At 35.3% G+C, this 22236-nt stretch overlaps 1 protein-coding gene across 10 annotated transcripts in view; it reads left to right on the forward strand.

Moving 5' to 3' along the window:
- Window positions 1-22236, forward strand: part of ERC1 (ELKS/RAB6-interacting/CAST family member 1) — a 146508-nt gene that overhangs the window by 51551 nt on the left and 72721 nt on the right. For all 10 annotated transcript variants that reach the window (XM_087968584.1, XM_087968587.1, XM_087968585.1 and 7 more), the window contains one exon: window positions 19166-19301. In XM_087968584.1, the coding sequence (XP_087824710.1) occupies window positions 19166-19301 (136 nt within the window). The remainder of the gene's footprint in view (window positions 1-19165; window positions 19302-22236) is intronic.

The raw sequence follows: 22236 nt of genomic DNA on the forward strand, positions 1-22236 counted from the left end.
ACACAGTTTAAGATGTTGGTTTTATAAGTGGGGTGCCACAAGGTTCAGTCTTAGGCCCAGTACTCTTCAATATCTTCATTAATGACTTAGATGAGGAAATAGAAGGGGAACTTACCAAATTTGCAGATGATACTAAGCTGTCAGGAATAGCTCACCCCCAAGAAGTAGATAAGCTCAACATCCAGATGGATCTTGACAGACTAGAACACTGGGCCGTATCTAACAAAATGAAATTCAATGTAGAGAAAAGTAAAGTCCTACACTTAGGTAAGAAAAATCAAAAGTACACACATAGACTGGGTGAAACCAGGCTCAATAGCAGTAACTGAGAGGGATCTTGGAGTCTTAGTGAACAATCAGCTAAATATGAGCCAGCAGTGTGCAGCAGCAGCCAAAAAAGCTAATGCAATCCTAACTTGTATTAACAGAGGGATACAATCAAGATTAAGGGAGATACTAATACCACTCTATAAAGCCTTAGTAAGACCACACCTAGAGTACTGCATCCAGTTTTGTTCACCACATTATAAAAAAAGATGTTGAGACTCTAGGAAAAGTACAGAGAAGAGCAACCAGGATGATTAGAGGACGAAGAACGGTTACAGGAACTGGGTATGGCTAGTTTAGTAAAGAGAAGGACCAGGGGAGACATGATAGCAGTCTTCCAATATTTGAGGGGCTGCCACAGAGAGGAAGGGGTCAAGCTATTTTCTAAAGCATCTGTAGGCCAGACAAGGAATAATGGATGGAAACTGAACAAGGAGAGATTTAACCTGGAAATAAGGAGAAACTTTCTGACAGTGAGAACAATCAACCAATGGAACAGCTTGCCCTTGGAAGTTGTGGGAGCACCATCACTTGAGACTTTCAAAAAGAGATTGGACTGCCATTTGTCAGAAATGGTGTAGGGTCTCCCGCTTGGGTGGGAGGTTGGACTAAATGACCTACAAGGTCTCTGCCAACTCTGATTATCTGTTATCTGTTAACTTGACTACTATCTAAGGAACCATGCATCTCCATACGAAGCTTTCTGGACATTCTGGTTAGCGGCAGAGGTGTTTTAAATACTTTTGTTTGCCAGGTACATGGGGAAAGGGCCTTTTCCTACTGTGTACAAACTGTAAAATGCACAGAGAGCTGCACTCAATCTCCAGTCTTCTAGGACCTCCCTCTTCAGCCAAGACTTTCATGTTTGAGCCAGTTTAGTAGTGATTTAACCATTTTTATAGGAGTTTAATTGATTGTTTTATATTTAATTATTGATATCTTCAGTACTATATGGGCAAAAAAGCACGGTGTAAATCCTATAAATAAATGCTGCCACAAGCCAGTAAAATGATATAGATCGAAGTCACTTCTTAAGGAAATGTTCACTTAATCCTCGAAAGAAATAGCTTCATGGAATCGCTATTTCTTATCTTCTGGATTATTCTTTCATTTGATATAATATTTCAATGTGTCAACAGATCGATCCAGAAATCTAAACCTAACCCTAGCCGTAGACAACTGCAGGCAAGTATATTATAGGGAAAAGCTGTACATTTAGCATTGCCAATTCTCACGTTGAGTTTGATAGGGAAATGCAAAGTAAGCATTTTATTAAGAACGCACTAATAACTGACCACAGCAAATTCTCAGGATTGGATTACCAGCTCAGCTTTGTCTTTGGGTGGTACTTATCCTACTTAGAGTCAAAGATAGTTTTAAGAGGCAGGAGGCCTTTCTTCACCTGTTATCTTGGAAGGCACTTCATAAGTGAGGGAAAAAAGAGTTTTCTCATAGCTGTTTCCCATAAATAATAGAAAATCAATGCAGTTATCTCTGATATATCTGTTACAGTCGACTTTAAAAATATTAATTTATTATTATTTATTTCTTAGCATCTTTTGATTTTCTGTTTTCTAATGAAACAGAAAAATAAAACAAAACCTTCTTGCTCTGAACTTGCTTTTCCATAATCATTTTTCATTGATATTTATGTTGCATTTTTCTTTCTTTCTTTCTCCGGCTCTCTGGTTGATTTATTTTGTATGGTTTCTTTGGCAATGCCTTTTCTCAATAAGCATATATCATGCAGCCTATCTTCCTACCCAGGATCTGCCCCTGCATCACAGCCTGTAAGGAAGGTTTTTATGGAAGTTTGTAGGATAGAGAATTTTGTTCAAGGCTAATTGTTTCTTTTCTGTGAGATGTTGTTTTATACTCATTGGCTACAGTTTTTCTTGGGTTTTTTTCAGTATTTATTATTGAGTGAATATTTATTGCATCTTAACAATGCAATTTTTATAATAGTCTACTGGCATGAAATTACAAGGTCTTTGGAGTGATTTAATTTTTTTAATCTCGCCCCTTATTCATTGGCAATATTGCTATAAATTTATAATATTGCTGTGAATAAAATCCCCACTAGTGTTTCCCCATTAATTTTGAACCCATGTGTAAATAAGTACAAACAATTGAGGAAACTGTTGTAAGAGCATAGGGAAGCATAGAGCATTTGCAGCATCCTATTTGTATGAATCGAGGGAGGTTTTTTTTACTATAAAAACAAATATAAATAAAAATAAATAAGGCACTGGAAATGAGAAATGGATGTCTTGAAAATGAAACATAGTTTTCAGGAAATATGAAAAAGTTAACAAGTTTTCCATTAAATGATATAGCTTTTAGTAAAGGGAATGTTATGAAGGAAAGGGTTTTGCTTTATTAAAATCACTAGTTTCTATTATTGCTTTAGTTAATATATAAATTAAAATTTCATTATCAAAGTGATACATTTGTTATCTAGCTTATAAATTCATTTGTCATTTAAGGGGTTGTGATAACACAGAATCGGAGAACCCCCGTGTACATTATGAAAATTTCAGAGTTATATATAACACATACTGCATATAATGCAGTACTTTGGAATGTGTATGCATGCACACAATTATAGCATATATTTGATTTTAAAAATATAAAGTCCATATTTAATGTTGAAACTACAAACATAAAATTCCTGATTGTTGCAGCCTTTTTGTCATCAGGAGCAAATGATTTATCAAACAGATTGTAAACTGTTTTGCTATGTAATTTAACCTAATGCCATTTCTTGGCAAAAAATAAATTTAATTTTTCACAGTTTTAAAGGAATGGTCTTAGAAAATAGTTATAATGTCTTTTATTATAAGCAAGTAAGTGATACATAAAAAGGAAACATTGACTGCTATTTCTGTTTTTAAATTCTTCTTGCTTAGATTGGGTGAAAAAAGATTAAAACCTAAGTATCCCTACTAAACTGATTTCCCATGCTGATTACAACAATACTTCAGGGAAGAATTGGTGATACGAGAGCAGCTTTCCCAGCATAGAGGCCAAAAGATTGTCAGTTCAGTAATAATCTTCAGTGACAAGGTTTAAGTAAAAAAAAACTTGACCCATGTAGGTCAACTTGAGTCAAAGCTGAAATAACATGGTCTTTTTCTGTTCTACTAGAATTAAAGTGATACTAATATACAGCTTCTCTAAATCCACAAAAAATACGAAGCATATCATTGTACACAACTGCAATAGTTCAGCCAAAAGAAATGAAAAAGAGCGTATCATTTATTCAGAATAACCTTTGTGATGTCTTATCAGAACCCATCAACAAATTAAAAGCAATCAGTCATTGCTCTTTTCATGTTTTCAGGAGTTTGTGCTTTATTCTTAAATCTATGGATTAATACCAAATGAGCAAAATAAATATTCAAAATTACCACTTTAAAAATAAATGATCTAAGCAATGTGCATTTGAAATTATTTAATTGAAAAGATAAAATATGCAAATTTAGTTTTATGCTAGCTTTGTGTAAAGATAAGTTTCATAGCTTCCACCTTTCATTATTATTTATAGTAATAACAAAATTGGGTACAAGTTACATTTTTTGAAGCTTGGAAGAGGTATAACATCTAGACACTATAAAGAATCTGGGAACCATAGATGCTTGAAGAAGAAAAATTGCTTGTAATAATGGTGGCATCATTTTGAAACAAGATGTGATTTCTTTTAACTGCCCTTGTTTGTTGAGGCCTGCTGTATTTGGGGAAATTCCTTGGATCTTTTTAAAACTAGTTGACATGTTGGCTTTTAAAGGGATGTTGTCTGTTTAAATATTGGTGCACAATCTTTACCCTCAAAAATTGTACATATCTTGATTATGCCTGTGGAAGTAGCTAAAAGGCCAGTAAGCTCTTTCTTATCCATGGTTTGTTTAGAGTAAAATCACCCTTCTTGATTTCTTGTGGTCCTACAAAACAAGAAATGTAAGTCATAAATAAATGCAGCATGTGGCTCTAGACTATTATGAGAGGAAATCTCAATTCTCATATAGTGATCAGCAGATCAGCAATGGAACTTCTGAAATTTGTACTTTTATCCTTGTAGAATAATATAAATGTGACCAACTAAGCTATCTGTATAACACACATTCACAATCATAATTGTTATATGTGAACTACAGCAATGTTTATTACTATCCTGCAACCATAAGTGTATTATGTATACCAACACTGAGATTTAGTCTAGTTTTTACTGAATTGCTGTATAACAAACAAAATTGTTTTGTTGACAACAATTCAGTTGGCAATAATATAAAATCTTTTTAAACGTTCTTCTCTGAAATCTCCAATATTTGTGTCGATCAGAGATACTTTATTATTCTTCCAATTTCAATAAATAAAAAGGATATTTGTTGTGATCCAGATGAAAAGTACTAATCTTCAGAAGTCTACTTTTAGCACTCTAAAGTATAACCTTTGATAAATAAAATCCATTGCATCAATTCAGGTTGTATAACCTTTTCAAATATCTTTATATTGTTAACATATATTTTAGAAACTATTGTCAACACTGAATGGTTAATACTGAATAAGAGGACAGAGTATTATTGTATTTTTTTCTGTTGCACCTCACCTGTGCATCTCAAAGTGTGGACTTGAATTATAGATGACTTGAGAATAAGATGAAATAAAGTATTTTTTATGAAGTCTAATATTTGTATATTATTAAGATTGTTCACTCATTAAATATTCTAGGTTCCCCTGAAGCTTCATGAGCAACATATGGAACCTCAGTTTCACCTAATCTCTGTCCTCTTATTAAATTTGGTTTCCTCTTTGAGATAATCTTTTCGAATAAATATTAGCCTTGATTGAGGAACAGCCAAAAGAAACTTAGTATTGTCAGGATTTTAACTTTTCCGCTAAAATGTTTGAGATAAGAACATTTCCTCAACAGTAAAATCTTTTCATTGTGATCCACACAGTGTACTGAGTATTCTTTCAGTATTACTTTTGGGTGGTGAGCCCTGAAATAGTTTGGGTTTTTTATTCATTTATTTATTTATTTTATTAAATTATATGCTGCCTATCTCGCTGAAGGTGACTCTTGCATCACATGTTATGTATGAAAATATACAGTCTAACCAGATGGCTCTTTTGTTGATCCAAGAAACTTTCTTAAATATTGAGATTTGACTGAAAATGTCTTACTTTGCTTTCTGGCTCTGCTTTCTGATGCTATGCTGCTTTTCCGTCAATCTTCTTGATGTGTCAAGTTTGGGGAGCGTGTTTCTCATTAAATCTTTTTCTGACTTTCTCTTTCTCATTCCCTACCCTGGACTTGCTGCTTGCTTCAGCCTCACTTCAAGGTCAGTATGTTAATTTAAAGATTTTATTAGACTGGTACATCTGAAATTTGTAATGAGGCACTGCAGCTCTTTTTTTCCTATAAAAAAGAAATGAAAAATCTTAAACTGATGATTTTCTGCACAGCAGAGAAAAAATGTGCTTTGTGCATATATTGGCAGTGTTCTTACTACTGTGACAAGTAGAGAGGGTGGAACAGATAGTACATTAAGGATTAGCTTCTTCCCTCATCATCTCACTGACATAGTTTTCATCTCACTCATATTCATTTTTCTTCCTTTCTGATCATGGTGAAGAGAGGCCAATAATAAACCATTTGCCAGTCACTCCAGATTTACTAATTAGTTTGATTGCTTATTATCAATTGTTTATTATTAGCTTTTGATTCAGTGGTTTGTTCAATTTATCATTTCAAAAACTGTCATACTGCAAACATTGTAACAAACCCACCCTTCATCCCCCAATTTACAGTTTGTTATGGATTATACATGGTATCAGGTCTTTGAAAAAATGTGTTTGGTTTACCTTAAAAAAGATCTATCATTTTTATTTGCTAAAATATTTGATGTGGTCCTGTATATGAGAGGAATGTTAGTTAATGGCTGTAGACGTGTAATACCACAATGTAATAAATATCTTCTGAGTCTCAATTTTTGAAAAACCATGTGGATACAAGAAGAGAAATGCTTTTATGTAGTTAACCATAGCTACCAAATCAGTTGAACATCCTTTTAACAAGAACGCAGGTTGATATAATGATGGATGTTTGCAAAATGACTCTCAAGAATATAGACTAATGAATATGATGCCAGTCACATGTTTCAAGAATGACTGAAAGGGTATTATTAAATTTCTTAAAATATTTGTATAAGCAAGCTTACAATAAAAGTCTGTGTTGAGCTATCGATCAGCCTCCCTCTTGGTATTAACTCCACTTACTCATATAGAGGGGAGGATAAAGTTGGGAAGCAAAACTAACAGTAAAACCCCCTGTTTTCATCACATGTAGCGGGAAGAAAATTTAAAAACACTGTTGTGGTAATTTCATAGCCTGTGTATGCCATAGAACTTCCAAACATTTAGCATGTAGCTTTATTAATGCCATATGGAAGAGGACAGTGAACTAGGGCTGGCAAATCCCAGTTTTCTGCTAGGTAGATTTGTTTCAAGTCAGATCTAAAATACTTTAAAGTAAAAAACCGCAAAGGAGATTTTTTTAATCCAAGCAAAACAACACCTTAATTTTCTTAATTTCTGACTGGATAAGAAGCCAGCAGGAAAGAGATCTAATCACATTTCACTAACTAAATGTGAACAATACTAAACATATATTTGTTTAAAGGCATGTGCCAGAAGTTTCCACTGAAATATAGTTGCTAGGGAATTGTTTGGTATGTAGTGCATATTGTAAAGGTTCCGCATTTATAAAAAAAATGAATATAGTCTTATCTCTGGAAGGAAGAGTTCAGCTGGTTATTTATATGTAATTATTTTGTAAACATAAAATAGGTAACTTTTAAAAGTAAATTACATTTACAATAAAAGCCTTTTCACCTTCCTGAATGGATAAATATGCTATTGTAAAAATAAATGAATCGTAGAATCAGGAATGGTCTGATATTCATATATTTATTTACTATATAGGTAATCCTAATTCCTGGTATTGAAAGAAATAGAATCTCATTGGAAAGAACTTAATTAGCTATACTCTGTTCTTGTAGTGCTTGATGCTTCTTGCTAATACTTTTAATTTTATCATTAATCCTGAACAATCCTTAAAATTATACTTTTTGCCTTCGGTAGCACTTTATTGAAACCATTATTATTTGGTGTTCAAAGTGGGTTTCATTCCTGGATTTCTAAAATCAGAATTAGCTTTCATAGCTCTGCTACTATATAAATCTTAATAAATAAATAAAATATTTATAATATTTTTAAAGTAACCACATTCTTAAAATAACTGTCCAAGGAAAAACCTCAGTGTAAGAAAAAAAAAAGTGTAAACAGTCATTCAATTTACTTTGGTAAACAGTCAAAATTAAGAGTTTTAGATCCAAAAATATAGATTTTAAACCTTGTAACTCAGGATCTCATTTACATGTCCCATCATGCAAAATTATAGATAGTTCTAAAGATTTACAATCTTTTTGTCTTCTAATACTGTAACATTAATATAGTTCAGTGATTCCCTTCACATACAAAATTCTAAGAATTATAGAAATGAAAATGTTTCTAGATATCTATACCTTTGAATTTTATTACAATCCTTTTTCAGGATTAGGTGCAAAATTTTCTCCTATCCATGTCTTACTATTTTCAATTCTACTTCCTTTTTCTTTCCTGTTTAGTTATCTGTATATGAAATTTGTTTTTAAGATTTGAGTTTCCTAGTTTCCGGAAATAAAATCCACCCAATCTTCTCATTTGGGACTTCTTCCTGGCACACATACAACAGGCTAGTTATAGTTTTGTGACTTTTAGAGGAACAAACATTGTTTTTATTGGCATTGGATACCATGTCTTTTAAATGCAATGGAAAAAAGAACAGCAGCGTAAGAAAATGACAAGGACTTGTGATAAAAGCTGAGAAAGAACTCCTGTTCGACTTACCCAGTTTTCATCTTAATAGTGCCACATTAATATTTGTCCAAAGCATGGTAGCTTTTTAACATTTAAATTTTAGTCTTGGGGATAGCTGAAAAGAAATGGGAAATGGATTTTAACATTTCAACCATATTACAAAATAGATATTGTCATAGTTTCATTTTTTTGAAGCAGGAAGTTGAACAGAATTCTGTTTCACTCTTGCAGGTATATCTACTGCTTTGATCTTAACAGAAACAAAGGCTGTTATCTGTCCTACTCCTGTGCCTATTTAATTCCTACTTCCTTATCATCTGACTTGGGGCTTTTTAAAAAAATCTTATTCACTTATTCACAATGTGCTTGAGGTATATTTTGCTCCTGTTTTGAACTTTAAATATGAAAACACAATAACCTGTGTATGAAGTAAGTAGTTACATACTCTCAGCAAAAGGGGTCGTTGTCTTCTTTAGATCAAACCTGTGCAATTAGTAGAGGAGAAGGAGCCTCACTGATAAATTAAAAATGTTTGCAGGCCACCAAGGAATACCTGGCAAACTGATTGACTGGCAGGTAGCAAAGTGGTCACAGTGCTGGAGAAGTTGTTGGCAGTGAGGCTTGGAGCTACTTGGAGCATGTCTTTTGACAGGAAGTGAATTGACCTTTTAAAAATGCCGGTAAGCTTCACAGGCTTCTTGATGGTGGCACTTGTTGTGGTATGGCTCCTGTCAGCCATTCTCACTATCCGCGCCCCCCCCCAATCTTTTCCCCCTGTATCTTCTCCGACAGATTGTATGCTAATCTGCTTATTAGCCTTGCAAGGTAGTCCAGACCAAAAAAACACAACCAGGAATACTAGGTCTGTTTTTAGGGTGCATCTTTCAAGACTGAAAGTATTTCTCCCTTCCTTTTTAAAAAAAAAAAAATCTCCAGAAAATTAGGGAGTCTCCCTTCTGAAACCAGTCCCATCCCCCTTTCTGTGGGCTGAGAAAACCCTTACATGCTAGTTGTCTAATCTGTGGCTCTCTCTCACTGTGACTCTTTCTCTCTCTCAAAGCTTTCCCAGGCTTTGTTTTTCTATTTTTGTTTTACTCCATAATGGGCTGCTCATATTTGCTTCTCGTTTTCTTTCTATCAGTCTTCCAAAGTTCTAGCTTTTAATGTTTCTTGCCATCTTCTTTTACTGAGCTTAAGGCTTCTTTCTTCCTTTCACCAAAAACCAAAGATGTATTGTCCAAAAACAGAGATACGCCAGCATCTTTTGCTTCTGTTAGAGCCCCCTTTATGACTTTGTTGGCATTTTGTGTGTGTGTGTGTGTGTACACAATGTTTCATGGTGCTTTAGGGCAGCAGTCGCCAACCCATGGGCCATGAGAAAATTTTGGTGGGCCACAGAGAAATCTCACCCCCAGAGCACCCCCCCCCCCAAAGCAATTAATCCAGGCTGCACAGAAACACAAGGCTGCGCTGTCCACATGGCCCGTGGGAACCCTCTTTTTTAAAATAAAAAATTCAATATTTACATGCATGGTGTGTTGTGAGTTAATTTTGTGGGTTTGCTTGCTAGCAAATTTTATGAGTTTGCTTTCAAGCAAATTTTATATGACAGACTGAGCTAGCCAATGGCAGATAGATTGATTTCTGAATGAATCTGTGATTCTGTGAGCAACTCAATCTGCCTACTTGCTTTGCCTGATTTGGGGTAAAAGTTGCTCTTTTTTTAAATAAAAAAAATTCAATATTTATATAAATATTTATAATATTTGCATACAAGCCGTGCCCAGCCAGTCACATGACCACCAAGCCACACCCACAAATCAGGCCACGCCCACATAACCTGTTAGTGGTCCCTGGGATCTAAAATTATGAGTTTGGTGGTCCCTGAGGTCCAAAAGGTTGGCGACCCCTGCTTTAGGAAACTGATAATGTGTTAATGAAACAAAATGAAGGGGGAAAGAACGTGTTCATTCTAGAACCATGGGGGGGGGGATCAGAAGAGGTGAATGGGTTGCTTTTCCTGTTCCTTCACTACGATGCATTCCTATTAAAAACCAATAGCAAAATGTGGGAGGGGATATTCATCATCTTCCTCATTTTTCTATCTGACTTTCCTTCCCTACCTCTTCCTTTAAAATGTGGTGCCTTGTTTTTATTTCTTCTTCCTTGGAAGTATCTGTATTTTCATCTCTCAGATTATCATATTTTTTTTCTATGATTACTAGTACGGAGTCCTTGTCCTACCTTGACAGAAATTCTGCTGCTGAATTTTGCTTTTTTCCTTTGTGCATAAATGATACCCTATAAAGTTATAGACCTATACACTATCTGAAGACATTGATTTATTATCTTTCATCCATATTCATCCAAATATATATTTCAGGGGCTCGTTCTCCAATTTAGAACATTTGCCTCTTTCATACTTTTACTATATGGGTTCTCTCTTTGCAGCTGCTTTGAGAATTATGGTGCTGGAAGGTTTACATCATGTTACTTTTAATAATGTAACCTCAATATTAGACCATTCTACATGCAGAATGAAAGGATAGAAAGTCAAGGCTTCTTAAAATTGGACTGATATACTGTATATGTCTTCTGTGAATTTGGATGTTAAAGAACATTCCTGAAAATACATTGAATAGTTAGTTAGTTAGTTAGTTAGTTTACTTTATTGTTAGTTACTTAGTTAGTTTACTTTATTGTCATTGCACCTCGTACAACTAAATCAAATGCCATTTTCAGTGCACATCATGACCATGAAAATAAACACAAACTCACATTCTTCACTCTCCAGATATTGAACTGAAAACCCCCGAGACCACACCAACACTGCACTATACAGCAGAATTGAACAGAGATACTGCCCTGGGATAGAAGCTGTTTTTCAGCCTATTTGTCCTTGTTTTTATTATGCTGTACCATCTACCAGATGGTAATAGTTCAAAAAAGGGTTCCCAGGATGAGATGGATCTTTGAGAATGTTTTGAACTTTCTTATCCAGGTCATGGTTGTCCCAAAGATGCTTTTTTTCAGGAGGCAATTGGACTTTCTTGTTTTTTTTCTTTTGAAGACCTTACAATTCTCATCCAAGAAGCTTCTTCAGCTCCACTCCCCACTATTCTGTCCGAGCTGAAGAAGCTTCTTGGATGATAAGCAAAACATCCTCAAAAGAAAAAACAAGAAAGTCCAGTTGCCTCCTGAAAAAAGCACCTTTGGGACACACTAAATAGTTAGGAAACACGAATAAATAACATATAAATCAATTCAAAGTTCTCACTAAGCACAAATTATCATGCTTAGCCCAGGGGTGGGATTCTACCAGTTTGCACCTATTCGCTAGAACCGGTTGTTAACATTCTAAGCAGTTCGGAGAACCAGTTGTTAGAAGAAATTACTGGCCTAATCCTGTAAGGAAGGCAGGAAGGAAACATTCTGGTGTTGCTTACAGAAGCTGCCTCTCCGTTAACCCTTATTACATTCTTGGCAGGACTAGACTTCCTGTCTCAGGAACGTCTCTGGAGTTTTTTTCCCCTCCTTTGCTGGTACTTTGCTTGTGTGGAGTGACAATTCAAAGTTACAGTGGCACTGAAAAAAGTGACTTATGACCATTTTTGACACTTACGACTGTTGCAGCATCCCCACAGTCATGAGAGGCCAGGCGAGGAGATGCATGCCTCGAGTGAGTGATGTTGAGTTGGCCACGCCCATCCAGTCACATGACCACCAAGCCACACCCACCAACTAAGCCATGCCCACAGAACTGGTTGTTAAAAAATTTGAATCCCACCCCTGGCTTAGCCTATCATATTTTGAACATATCCAGCTTCCTTAAAAGGTCCACAGTGCTGGAAAGAGTAGAAGGAAAGAAAAGAGAATGATTAGTAGAAAGGCAAATAGGTCCACCTACCTTCCTACTGATCACCCTCTTTTTTTTCCTTCCACTTTTGTAATCAAGTTCATCAGTAATGAATGCACCACTTAGACACCTAAAAGATGCAGCTGAAGACTAATCTCAGAGAGAATGTGTCTGTGTGGCCATAGAGAGTTGATGCTGACTTGGCATCATCTAATCAGTCAGTCAGTCAATCAAGCCTCTTGCAAATCTTCAAATGCTTCCTGGTATGTCTTTGCCCATGTTTCCCCTATTCATATTTTGAACTGTTACCCTCAGGGAGACACTATAGGTGTCTTAAAATGAGGACTAATAGTCTGAGAAACAGTTTCTTTTCCAAGGCAATAATTGTCTTGAAGCAAACAATGCATATGTGACTTAGCCCTATGTATATAGTGGCATTTTTAAACTATCTAACTTACTATATGTTTTAGATAGGTTTTGGACTAGGTTTTTAATTATTATTAATTATTTTAATTATTTTAATTTTTAAATACTCTGTAGTGTACTTGTGATATGTTTGGGGCATTGTGCTGGAGTAGCTTTCAAATTTCACTGTATTTGTAGAATACAATGACAATAAAGGTATTCCATTCTATTCTATTCTATTCGGTTCAGATTTCCTAGCTAAATCTGTAGTAATTTGTGCAAAGATTGCATAGTGATATATGAAGTAATTGCAGTGCTGTACCTTCAATAAGAAACATGTCATTTATTTTCCTATATCCAGAAGGTCTATTTCCTACTTTCCTCTGTTTTGCTTTTAGTTCTTGGTTCCCTACAACGAATCACAGATATTTGAGTTGTTGGAACTAAGGGAATAAAATAATAAACAATTAAAAGAGAGGAAATCCCCAACAGCTACCCTTACTGAGAAGAGTAGCAAGAGAGTATGAAGATAGTAAAAATGAGTGCATTTTTTAATCTCCTGCTGAAATATTTTAGTTTCCTGATTTTAAAAATTTGTATTTCTTACTAGCATATGGTTAAGACATTGAGATAAAATCATGGAGATAAATTAATTCTCTAGCCACTTTAGAGTTTTGTGCAGCTGGTAAAAGATGTGATCTAAATATGACATTACACTTCTAGTTTCCTTCCATAGATGGCATACTTGCAAAGAGAAGAGGCTTGCATATGTTGTTATATGTCAAGAAACCTCTTCGGTTAATTGTCAAGAGAACAGATAGGATGCAGGCAAGACCATAATCTTCTCTGGGTCATCTGCCAAAGCAAGCAAGGTCAAAACAATATCTAATCAAAGAATATCCAAATGTCTAATAATGTACATAGCTGAATATTCATTATTTGGCTAACGGCTTTTAAAGCCTCACTTATCTTAAAAAGCAATTCCTAAACATTGTTATATTACAGACTACTATTCTGGTTTTCGTATCCTTTGCCATGTAAGGGGCATTCAGAAAACTTTTCCATAGTAGGAAATTCATGATATAACGTGTGTGTGTGTGTGTGTGTGTGAATTTTCAGGGGCCCCTCCCCCATTGCTTTTCTTCGTATAAAAATGTTCCATTAATAGTACTCTTAATTGATGAAAGATTTGAAGGGCCATTGGCATAAGTAAAGTAGCAATCTTATCCACTGTGTGAGAACTCTTGTCTTCACCCTGTTCATTTATTCTTCTGGTCAGAAAACAATCAGGAATTCCATCACCATATATTTGATTGTACTGCTGAAAAGCAAATCATTTTCACATTGAAATTAAAAAAAGAACCATTTGCTTTTTTGGTTTCCCTGGAGGTCTCGCGGATTGTCTGAAAATTACTGCGATCTACCATCTTTTTGGCTTTCAATCCAGGTTAAGAAGCCCTAGTACAAAGGCAGTACTGCTGATGGTTATTTTATAGTGCATTTTTCATATCATTCTGAAGTGTTTTTTTAAATGCTTACTTTTTTGTCATGTCATGTTTATTTAATACAGCTGGATTTCATTGTCTTTTACTGCTAAAAGAGCAGAAAGTAGTTGTGTCCTGGTCTGTAGGAGTTCCATCTTCCTGACCAGAAAATCCTTCTGACAGTCTGCAAATTTTAATTACTTGCTGCTACATTTGCTGTTGCATTTGTGTGATTGGGACAGTGTAGGGATACAGTCAGGATACTATGCATCCTGCTTCATAGAGTCACTCTTACTGAGCTAGCTGAGATGGTTTGCCTTTAAACCAGATGTGGTATTCAGCAGGTTCTGACCAGTTCTGGAGAACCAGTAGCGGAAATTTTGAGTAGTTCAGACAACTGGCAAATACCACCTCTGACTGGCCTTGCCCCCCCATCTATTCTCTGCCTCCCCAGTCCCAGCTAAGCTGGTTCTTCTTTTGTTACCCTGCACAGGAGAACGGGGCTGGATAGCAGGTTAGCGGGGTGGGGAGGGAATGGGATTTTGCCGTAACCTTCCCCAGGAGTGGGGAGGGAATGGGGATTTTACAGTATCCTTCCCCTGCCATGCCCACCAAGCCACGCCCACAGAACTGGTAGTAAAAAAAATTTGAATCCACCACTGCTTTAAACTACCTCACACATATTGTCTTGGGGGATTTAAGTGACTCTTCTGATGTTGCCCAAGCAAGAGTGTCCCAGAACACCCACAGACCTGTCCCAGCCCCACACATACAGCATGATACAAGTTGTTTATGTTGTTCTGTTTGGTTGTACAGAAAATATCACAGTGGGGGGAGCTATCTGTAAATCCATTGTCCTGGAAAGATCATTTTCTGGTCAGGTTTGGAATGTCAGCTCTTATGTTCCTCTGCCAGGGAACATGCCAGTTAAAATGGTCCAGCCAAGGTACTTGATCGATATGGATCTTAGAATGTGCTTGAGGAATTCCTCCTTATCTGTTGGTGATATTTTCAAAGTCCTAGCTGATTTGAGAATTGTGGAGATAGGTCAAGTAAATGATACTGCTGCTTTTTAAATGGTCGAAGGGAATTGAGAGAAACAAAGGACATGGCAGTGGGTAAGAACACAAGTGGACCACAATCTACATTCGACTCAGGCCAGATGTGTCATGCACCCCCAGTTTAGCGAACAGGGGAAAAGTCGCAATACGTCACGTGATGACAATGTGACACCGCGAGTTTGCCACCCCTGGTTTAATATCTTTTCCATTAAGGCTCTGCAGATGGAAGTAGGGACTAATGGAGACCTATTATGATCAGTTTTATTTGCTCTTTTCAAACAAAGTTTATCAGATTTTCCTCAATTGGGAATCCTATAACCTTAATTGAAACAGAGTACAAGAAGGTAACTTCTGTAACTTCTTGTTTGGGATGTGCCTAAAGGATCTTTCAATCATGTAAATTCTCATCTAAAATCCAAGAATTATATTTTGAGGTCCAGGTTTAATATTTTTTTTCCTTTGCTGGTAGAACGCAAAAGAGTACAATATAACGTTGGAACTTGATTCCACAAATACATGTTTAGATTTAAGGTATTTCCCTGTCTAGGATTAGAGTTTGTTTCTTTCTCTTTCCCTGTCTCTCTCTCTCTCTCTCTCTTTTTAGTGCAGCTGCTAATGGATTGTGAAGATTAAAGGGTTCTGTAATTTGTGATATAGGAGCTTTGTTCATGAAGAACTTCTATTCATTTCTCTTTCCCCTTTTAACCTATTGTTCTGTAAGGATACACAACACAGAAAATAAATTGCTGTTTCCTGACAGGTCATTAGATGGTCTACCTCCCAAGTGCATAGATTTTTTTAAAAACTTGTCTTTGATCAATATTTAACCTCTCCTTTTTCTATTGTGAAGGGATGCACAACTTCCATAGTTCAACTTAAAGCTTTCTGAAGAAATGGCCATATTTTTAAAAGAATTTAAAGCATCTGAGCTAGAATTCAATATAATTAGATTCTACAGAATCATTTAGCTTTTCATCAGAGATTTAGTGTAATACAAGTGGGTTTTGGGGAGAGAGTGGGGAGGGGGGAGAGGAAATACATATGCACTGCAATATATGCACTACTGTGTTAGTAGTATGTCTCCAATTACTCTCGTTCTTGTTCAAAAGTAGCAGCACTGTGCTTGGAGAAATATCTCCAAATTATTTTCTTTTATTGATGGGGCTTTTTATCCATTTCTATATTAACTCTTCACTTCATGGAAGAGTTTTCTTTTTCATTTCACATATTTATTATGCTCAGTGAGGAGTTGGGCCATTCAAAATTCTTGAAGCACCCCCTCATGCAAGTGCCGCTATTCTGAGGTGATTTCTGTCGCTCTGGTAGCAAAGATTTTTAAAAATAAAAATTTAAAAAAATACCTATTCTTTCTTGAAGATTAGCATACTATATATATAATATATAGATTAGCATACTATATATATATAATGCCATCTGCACTGTCAGATGGTCACTAAGCAGGCCAGATTAATTAGTTTTTCCACCTGAGAACAGTTCTCTGGGAGCAGACAACTAAGAAATTTCTCAGTTTCTCTTTGTCGGTCTTGGTTTCCCCATTTATAAGATCATTGTTTTTCCTCTTGAGAACACAAAAGTCACCCTATGTCCTTAGTGAGTCTGCATTTCTAATATTATGTTTTCACTTTGTCATTATGGGATACTGAGTGTAGATTAGGGAGAGAAAAAAATGAATTTCAACAACTGTAGAATCAGGCTGCCACATAACAAAATGGGCAAAAGTGAAGAAAGTCTGAATACTTCCTGAATGTGCTGTAGATCAGGCAGTTAGGCAACCAGCTGAGAGTTCAAGGCAAAATGGTATAAGCTTGAAAATAATACACGTTGTTTCCAATAATGAACTACTCTCAAGCAGAACATTTTAAATTAAAAGCTGTAATTTCCCACTCTTCCTCAGTTGATATTCAACAAATTTTGTCCGGTTACAAGATTTCCCATGCCTGTTAAACCTAATTTGACTGCAAAGCTACCCAGTGTCGAAGTGTGGTCTTCAGATATGGAAGATGATTAGGAAGACACATTTCAGTCATCTCTTTTGTGTTGCCAGCCGCACCAGTGATGCTAAGCCAGCAACTAGCTGTACCACTCCTGCTCTGGGCACTTCCAGACCGTGAGCCTCCTCCACCCAATTCTTGAGAACTTTGCATCTGAAAATAGAACATAAACAGACAGGCATAAGAACATTTGGCTATACCAAGAAATAGTGGGAAATGACAGGACTAGTTAGGATTTACATCTGAAGGAGGAACACCAAGATTACTCAGAAGAGTGTAAAAGTCTCCTGGTATTTCAGAAGCATTCTGAGAAGTTGTTGGTCCATTAAGGCCTCTGTGATTGTCCAATATATTTGTAGAACCTTTCAGCAACTTGACTCAGGTTGTTTCTGGTTCTCTCTCTTACTCACTGCTTTAGATGCTGTCCTCCCAGTAAGGTTGTTTCTGTTTGAATGAAACTTGGATTGAATTCACAGTTTAAAAATAAACCTTATATAATTTTAATATGACTGTAGCCCAGATAAAAGCTGCTTGTGAGGCTAGGACATCCAGGCATCTTCGGCTGCCTTATTTTTAAGTTGTTCTCCTTTACAAATGAGTGCTTCAGTGCCTCTCTACATTCCCATATTTAACTCATCAAAATGGTGAATAGCTACCACACTACCATGGCAGCAAAGATCAGATTCCTGGACAGAAAGTTCTTGTGGAGAGTAATTCTGGTTCTGGTGCTGACCCAGATGGAGAAAGCTTGATGGCATTGCCTAATCCTCATTTAAAGAATTGCCCTCAGACAAGGTCACAAGCATTTGCTGTCTCGGGAAACTGCCTTTTTAATTTTGGTGGCCAGTTGAGCTGGCTAGCATATTATTCAATGTCATGCATGAAGGCAAGCTAATTTTGCCTCCTGATATCTCATTTCTACCACAGACTGTCTCTCTTTCGTCTGAGCCAGGACATTCCACCCACATACAGACTCACATCCTATAGCTTGAAGCAATATTTGCGCACTCTTGATGCCTTTAGAGCAGTGGCCTTTTGCTGAATAATTACCAGTTGCGGGAGAGATCAGTTCCTGTTTTGGGGACAAGAGTTATCATTGTAGCAGTTCTTTAAAGAGTTGTAACCACCATAAGGATTTGCTGTGATCTAGAAAATTAGCGGTGTCCAAGTTACATTAAGGGAGATGTTCAGACACAGCTGTGACAACCCTCTGAATTTCCTTCAGTGCAGTCTTTGCCAAAATTGTTAAGCATGTACTTGGACACAATATCCAAGCACTATGGATATCCAGAAAGATGTGGCTGTTGGGAGAAGGATCTTTTTCCCCCCCATACTTTATGGTCATAAGTAACCAGTTCTTCTACAAAATTTTACTTTGCTTGGAGTGTTGACAAAGTGCAGATTTCTTCAATGAATAGCTTTCCTAATTAGCATCCCTTCTGAAATATATTTAGAGGTTCCATATAAATGAATCATGGACTCCTTTTTTTCCTTTAAAAAAAATTGATAACTAAGTAGGATTTTCTTTTTATTAAATCACTAGTGGTTTTCAAGTAAATTATTAATGTAGTCATTCTCAGTGTCTATCATAATGAGGGAAATTATAGCCTTTTTGCATATTAAAGAAATTTCTAACTTGGAATCTTGAATATAAATTAATTGTATAATGTTTTATGTATGCATGCATGTAGATTGCAGGGGTGATCTGTTTGTATTCGTTGGAATTACGATCTGGACAGCTGCTGTTTGGTCAAAATCTATAAACTATGAATTTCCAACCTTCATGGAATTGCAAACAATTGCAAGTTTGCATTTCAGGGACCAGAATCTGTACGTTCAAATGGGAATAAAAAACAAGTAAATTATTTTCAGTTATAGGACAAATCCCACATATGTGGTTTATAATCAAACAGAGTGGTAGAATTTATTAGACTTGGTTACTTCTAGAAATGAGTTAGCAGAAGGAACTGTTAGTTATTTCTAAAACTGGAGAATCAAGTATTATTTAAGTTACCTGTATTAAATTCTCTTACACTACTTGCTATTTTCAAATGTATGTGGATTGCACAAGTGTTTGAATATTTGATTTCCTATTTGTAGGCAAATTAAAGATCAGAATAAGAAGGTAGCAAATTTAAAACATAAGGAACAGGTGGAGAAGAAAAAGAGTGCACAAATGTTGGAAGAAGCAAGGAGACGGGAAGACAATCTTAATGACAGTTCCCAGCAGTTACAGGTATCATCATATCATATATATGTAATGCATGATCATCTGAATTAAACTGTTTTGTTTTGCTTGTTTTCTTTAAAACTTACTTTTAGTATTAAGGATTGTTTTATACTTAAATGTGTAACTTTGCCCTCATAATATTCTAAGCTTCTCTCTCTCTCTCTCTCTCTCTCTCTCTCTCTCTCTCTCTCTCTCTCTCTCTCTCTCTCACACACACACACACACACACACACACACACACACACACACACTGCACTGTACAGTAATCAGTTTTTAGTTCAGTCAATAACCGGCATAAAACGAACACATTCAAACAAAAGAGTTAAAAAATACAAAGCAGAAAATATCATTTCAAGTGACTTCTTTGGTAAAAGAGTAAAATATTGTAACAAAAAGTAATTTAAGTAAAACTGTGAGTGTAAAATAGAAGTAGAAATAGTAGTAACACTAAAATACTAAATCTAAAACTGCTACTTCTGATCAAAAGAGAAGCATAAATTTCCTTGGCATAATGAAGTATTTTTTAATGTATGTCTTCTGAAACAGCCGACAATAAAACATTGAACTGAGCTAATGTTAGAGCCCTTCTCAGTTTGGAAAAGGAGATAACATTTAAGTATTTGGCAAAACAAAAGAAATTGCCTGCTGAGATATTGAGAGATACACAAACTTATTTGTGTATTTTCAGCTTACAGAAGTATCTTTCTTAACATCCTGACACTGCTTCATTTTACACTTATTCGATGTGTTTTTCCTCCCATATGCCATTCCTCCCATATGCCATCACAGAATATATACAGGTGCTATATATTGTGGTAAGCATATACAAAGATGAATTTATATATAATAGATGTTGTGTTCCTATGAAATCTAAGTGTGTATCTAACGGTTCCATGACAAAAATGTAGATCTGATTGCTACTCCAGCAAGTAATAGTCTGGAGTAACTCAAAATAGGTTGTCCTATATCTAGGCTTACATCTGACTGGCTCACGCCAAATTCAGTAAGATTTTAGGCAAAAAATCCAAACTTTCACCAGAAATCTAATTTAAGAGATTAATGTATAACCTAGGCATATGACTGATTCTTAAGTGATGATATATTTATTGGTAACTAATTGTTTTGTGACAGCAACAGTTGTCACTTTCATTTAATTAATTTTTCCAAAGGATTTGTTGAATAGTAGTGTAGGTGTTTTTCTATGTATATTTCTGAATGTATAATATACAGAATTTATTTGAACATCAAATTAAATGTTCATCTGATTATATTATAATATTAAGGGCCACCAATTTTATGCAAGACAAAATTATCAATGTTCTATATATTTCCCCTTTTTTGAAAGGGGAAATTAACTGGATTCATTTTATGTACAAAAATAATTGTTCCTTACCACCAGTGCAGAGTACATGGAAATCTGTTACATAACTCTGCTTTTTTATTGCTCGTGTTTCTACATATTGTAATTATTCAGATGTATTGTACTTGGACAAACAATTCTTTGCAGAACTGAAAATAACAACTAAAGATTCTGAATGTGATAGTCTGGATTCTGATATAAGGTAGACAATCTAATGAGTATTTTTCCTGACTATGTAGTCAGAACAAAGAGCACACTGTAATTTTCTAGGACTGTCTTTTACAGATTGATTAAGTATAATTCTAAGGCTTTTAGCAGCGTTATATGAATGTAGTCAACAAAACTGCAGAAGGCATAAAAGAACTACTATTCTTGACGCCATATTAGTTACTCTATGAAGGTCATTCAGTTACCATCTTTGTTGATAGAGTATTCTGATATGAACACTTTTTATCTGTTAGATCCATGTTGCATTCTGCTCTTTTCTTTCCTAATACACATCCATTAGTAGTAACAAGGAAATGAACAAATCTTTCTACTTTGGTTTCACTTTTTCACTGTATTCTACTTTCTTACTTGTTTCCCATTTAAAAAAACAAAAACAAATAATTATATATAGGAATGCATTTCTTCTAATGTTTGGCTTTTTTATATTGAATTTTAATGTGTATATTTTTGCCAGCTAGTTTCTCAAAGGTAATAACATTTTTATTATTTGCTGTTAATAGAATTTAGAAACTAGTACAATGCTTTAATTTGCAAAAATGATCAGGAATTCAGATTTGACCTCCCATCATTTTCCATTTCCTTTTAATTAAAATCAAGGCTTGATGCTCCACTCTTTTCCATGCAGTGTTTTCCTATCTTAATACTGTTTTGTGCATGTATATTTCACACAACTAACAATATCACTCTTATAGACATACTGTAGGCATCTTTCATTCAGCAAAGCCTAGCAGGCCCTGATATAAATACCATTCATGGTAATTACAATGCTATGTAGGATTCTACAGTTATGGAATTGTCCTGTCATATAATTGGCAGAATCCAAAGCACTTGGTAGATGATCATTTTATCATAACAGCAAATCAAGTCTTTATTACAATCATAGACCAGCCTAAGGAAAGTATAACAGCTAGGAAAGGCAACTGTTTCTTGTTTACAATTTCAGAAACAGAAAATGATCCAACATTTGCTATAATGCATTTCAAGTTTTCAAATTTGATTAATCATCTCTAGTTGGCTATATTTTCAGGCATTAAATGAATATTTAATGTAGCATGTTGATCTGTAAACATGTGTTTTATTGTGACAAGATTATGTTCCTAATCATATAGTACAGGATTTTTCAAATGCAACTTATCTTATTCCTTTGTCTTCAGTTTTTCACCTGATTTTTTCAACTGGATCAATTATCTTTATATGAAAGGAGGTTGAGAGATCTCAGTTGTTTTTTTAAGACAGTTTTTCTTAAGTCATTTACTACATCTCACTACATCTTCTTCTGGTTTCTTTCTTTTGAACTGTCAGGTTGAGGGTACCTGTGAAGAAAGGGTAATGCTTGCTGTACGTCTACATCTT

Source organism: Notechis scutatus, chromosome 6 (assembly GCF_049901735.1).
Source record: "Notechis scutatus isolate UNSWTSFEM ecotype Mainland chromosome 6, rNotScu1.2, whole genome shotgun sequence".
In the NCBI taxonomy this organism is placed as follows: Eukaryota; Metazoa; Chordata; class Lepidosauria; order Squamata; family Elapidae; genus Notechis; species Notechis scutatus.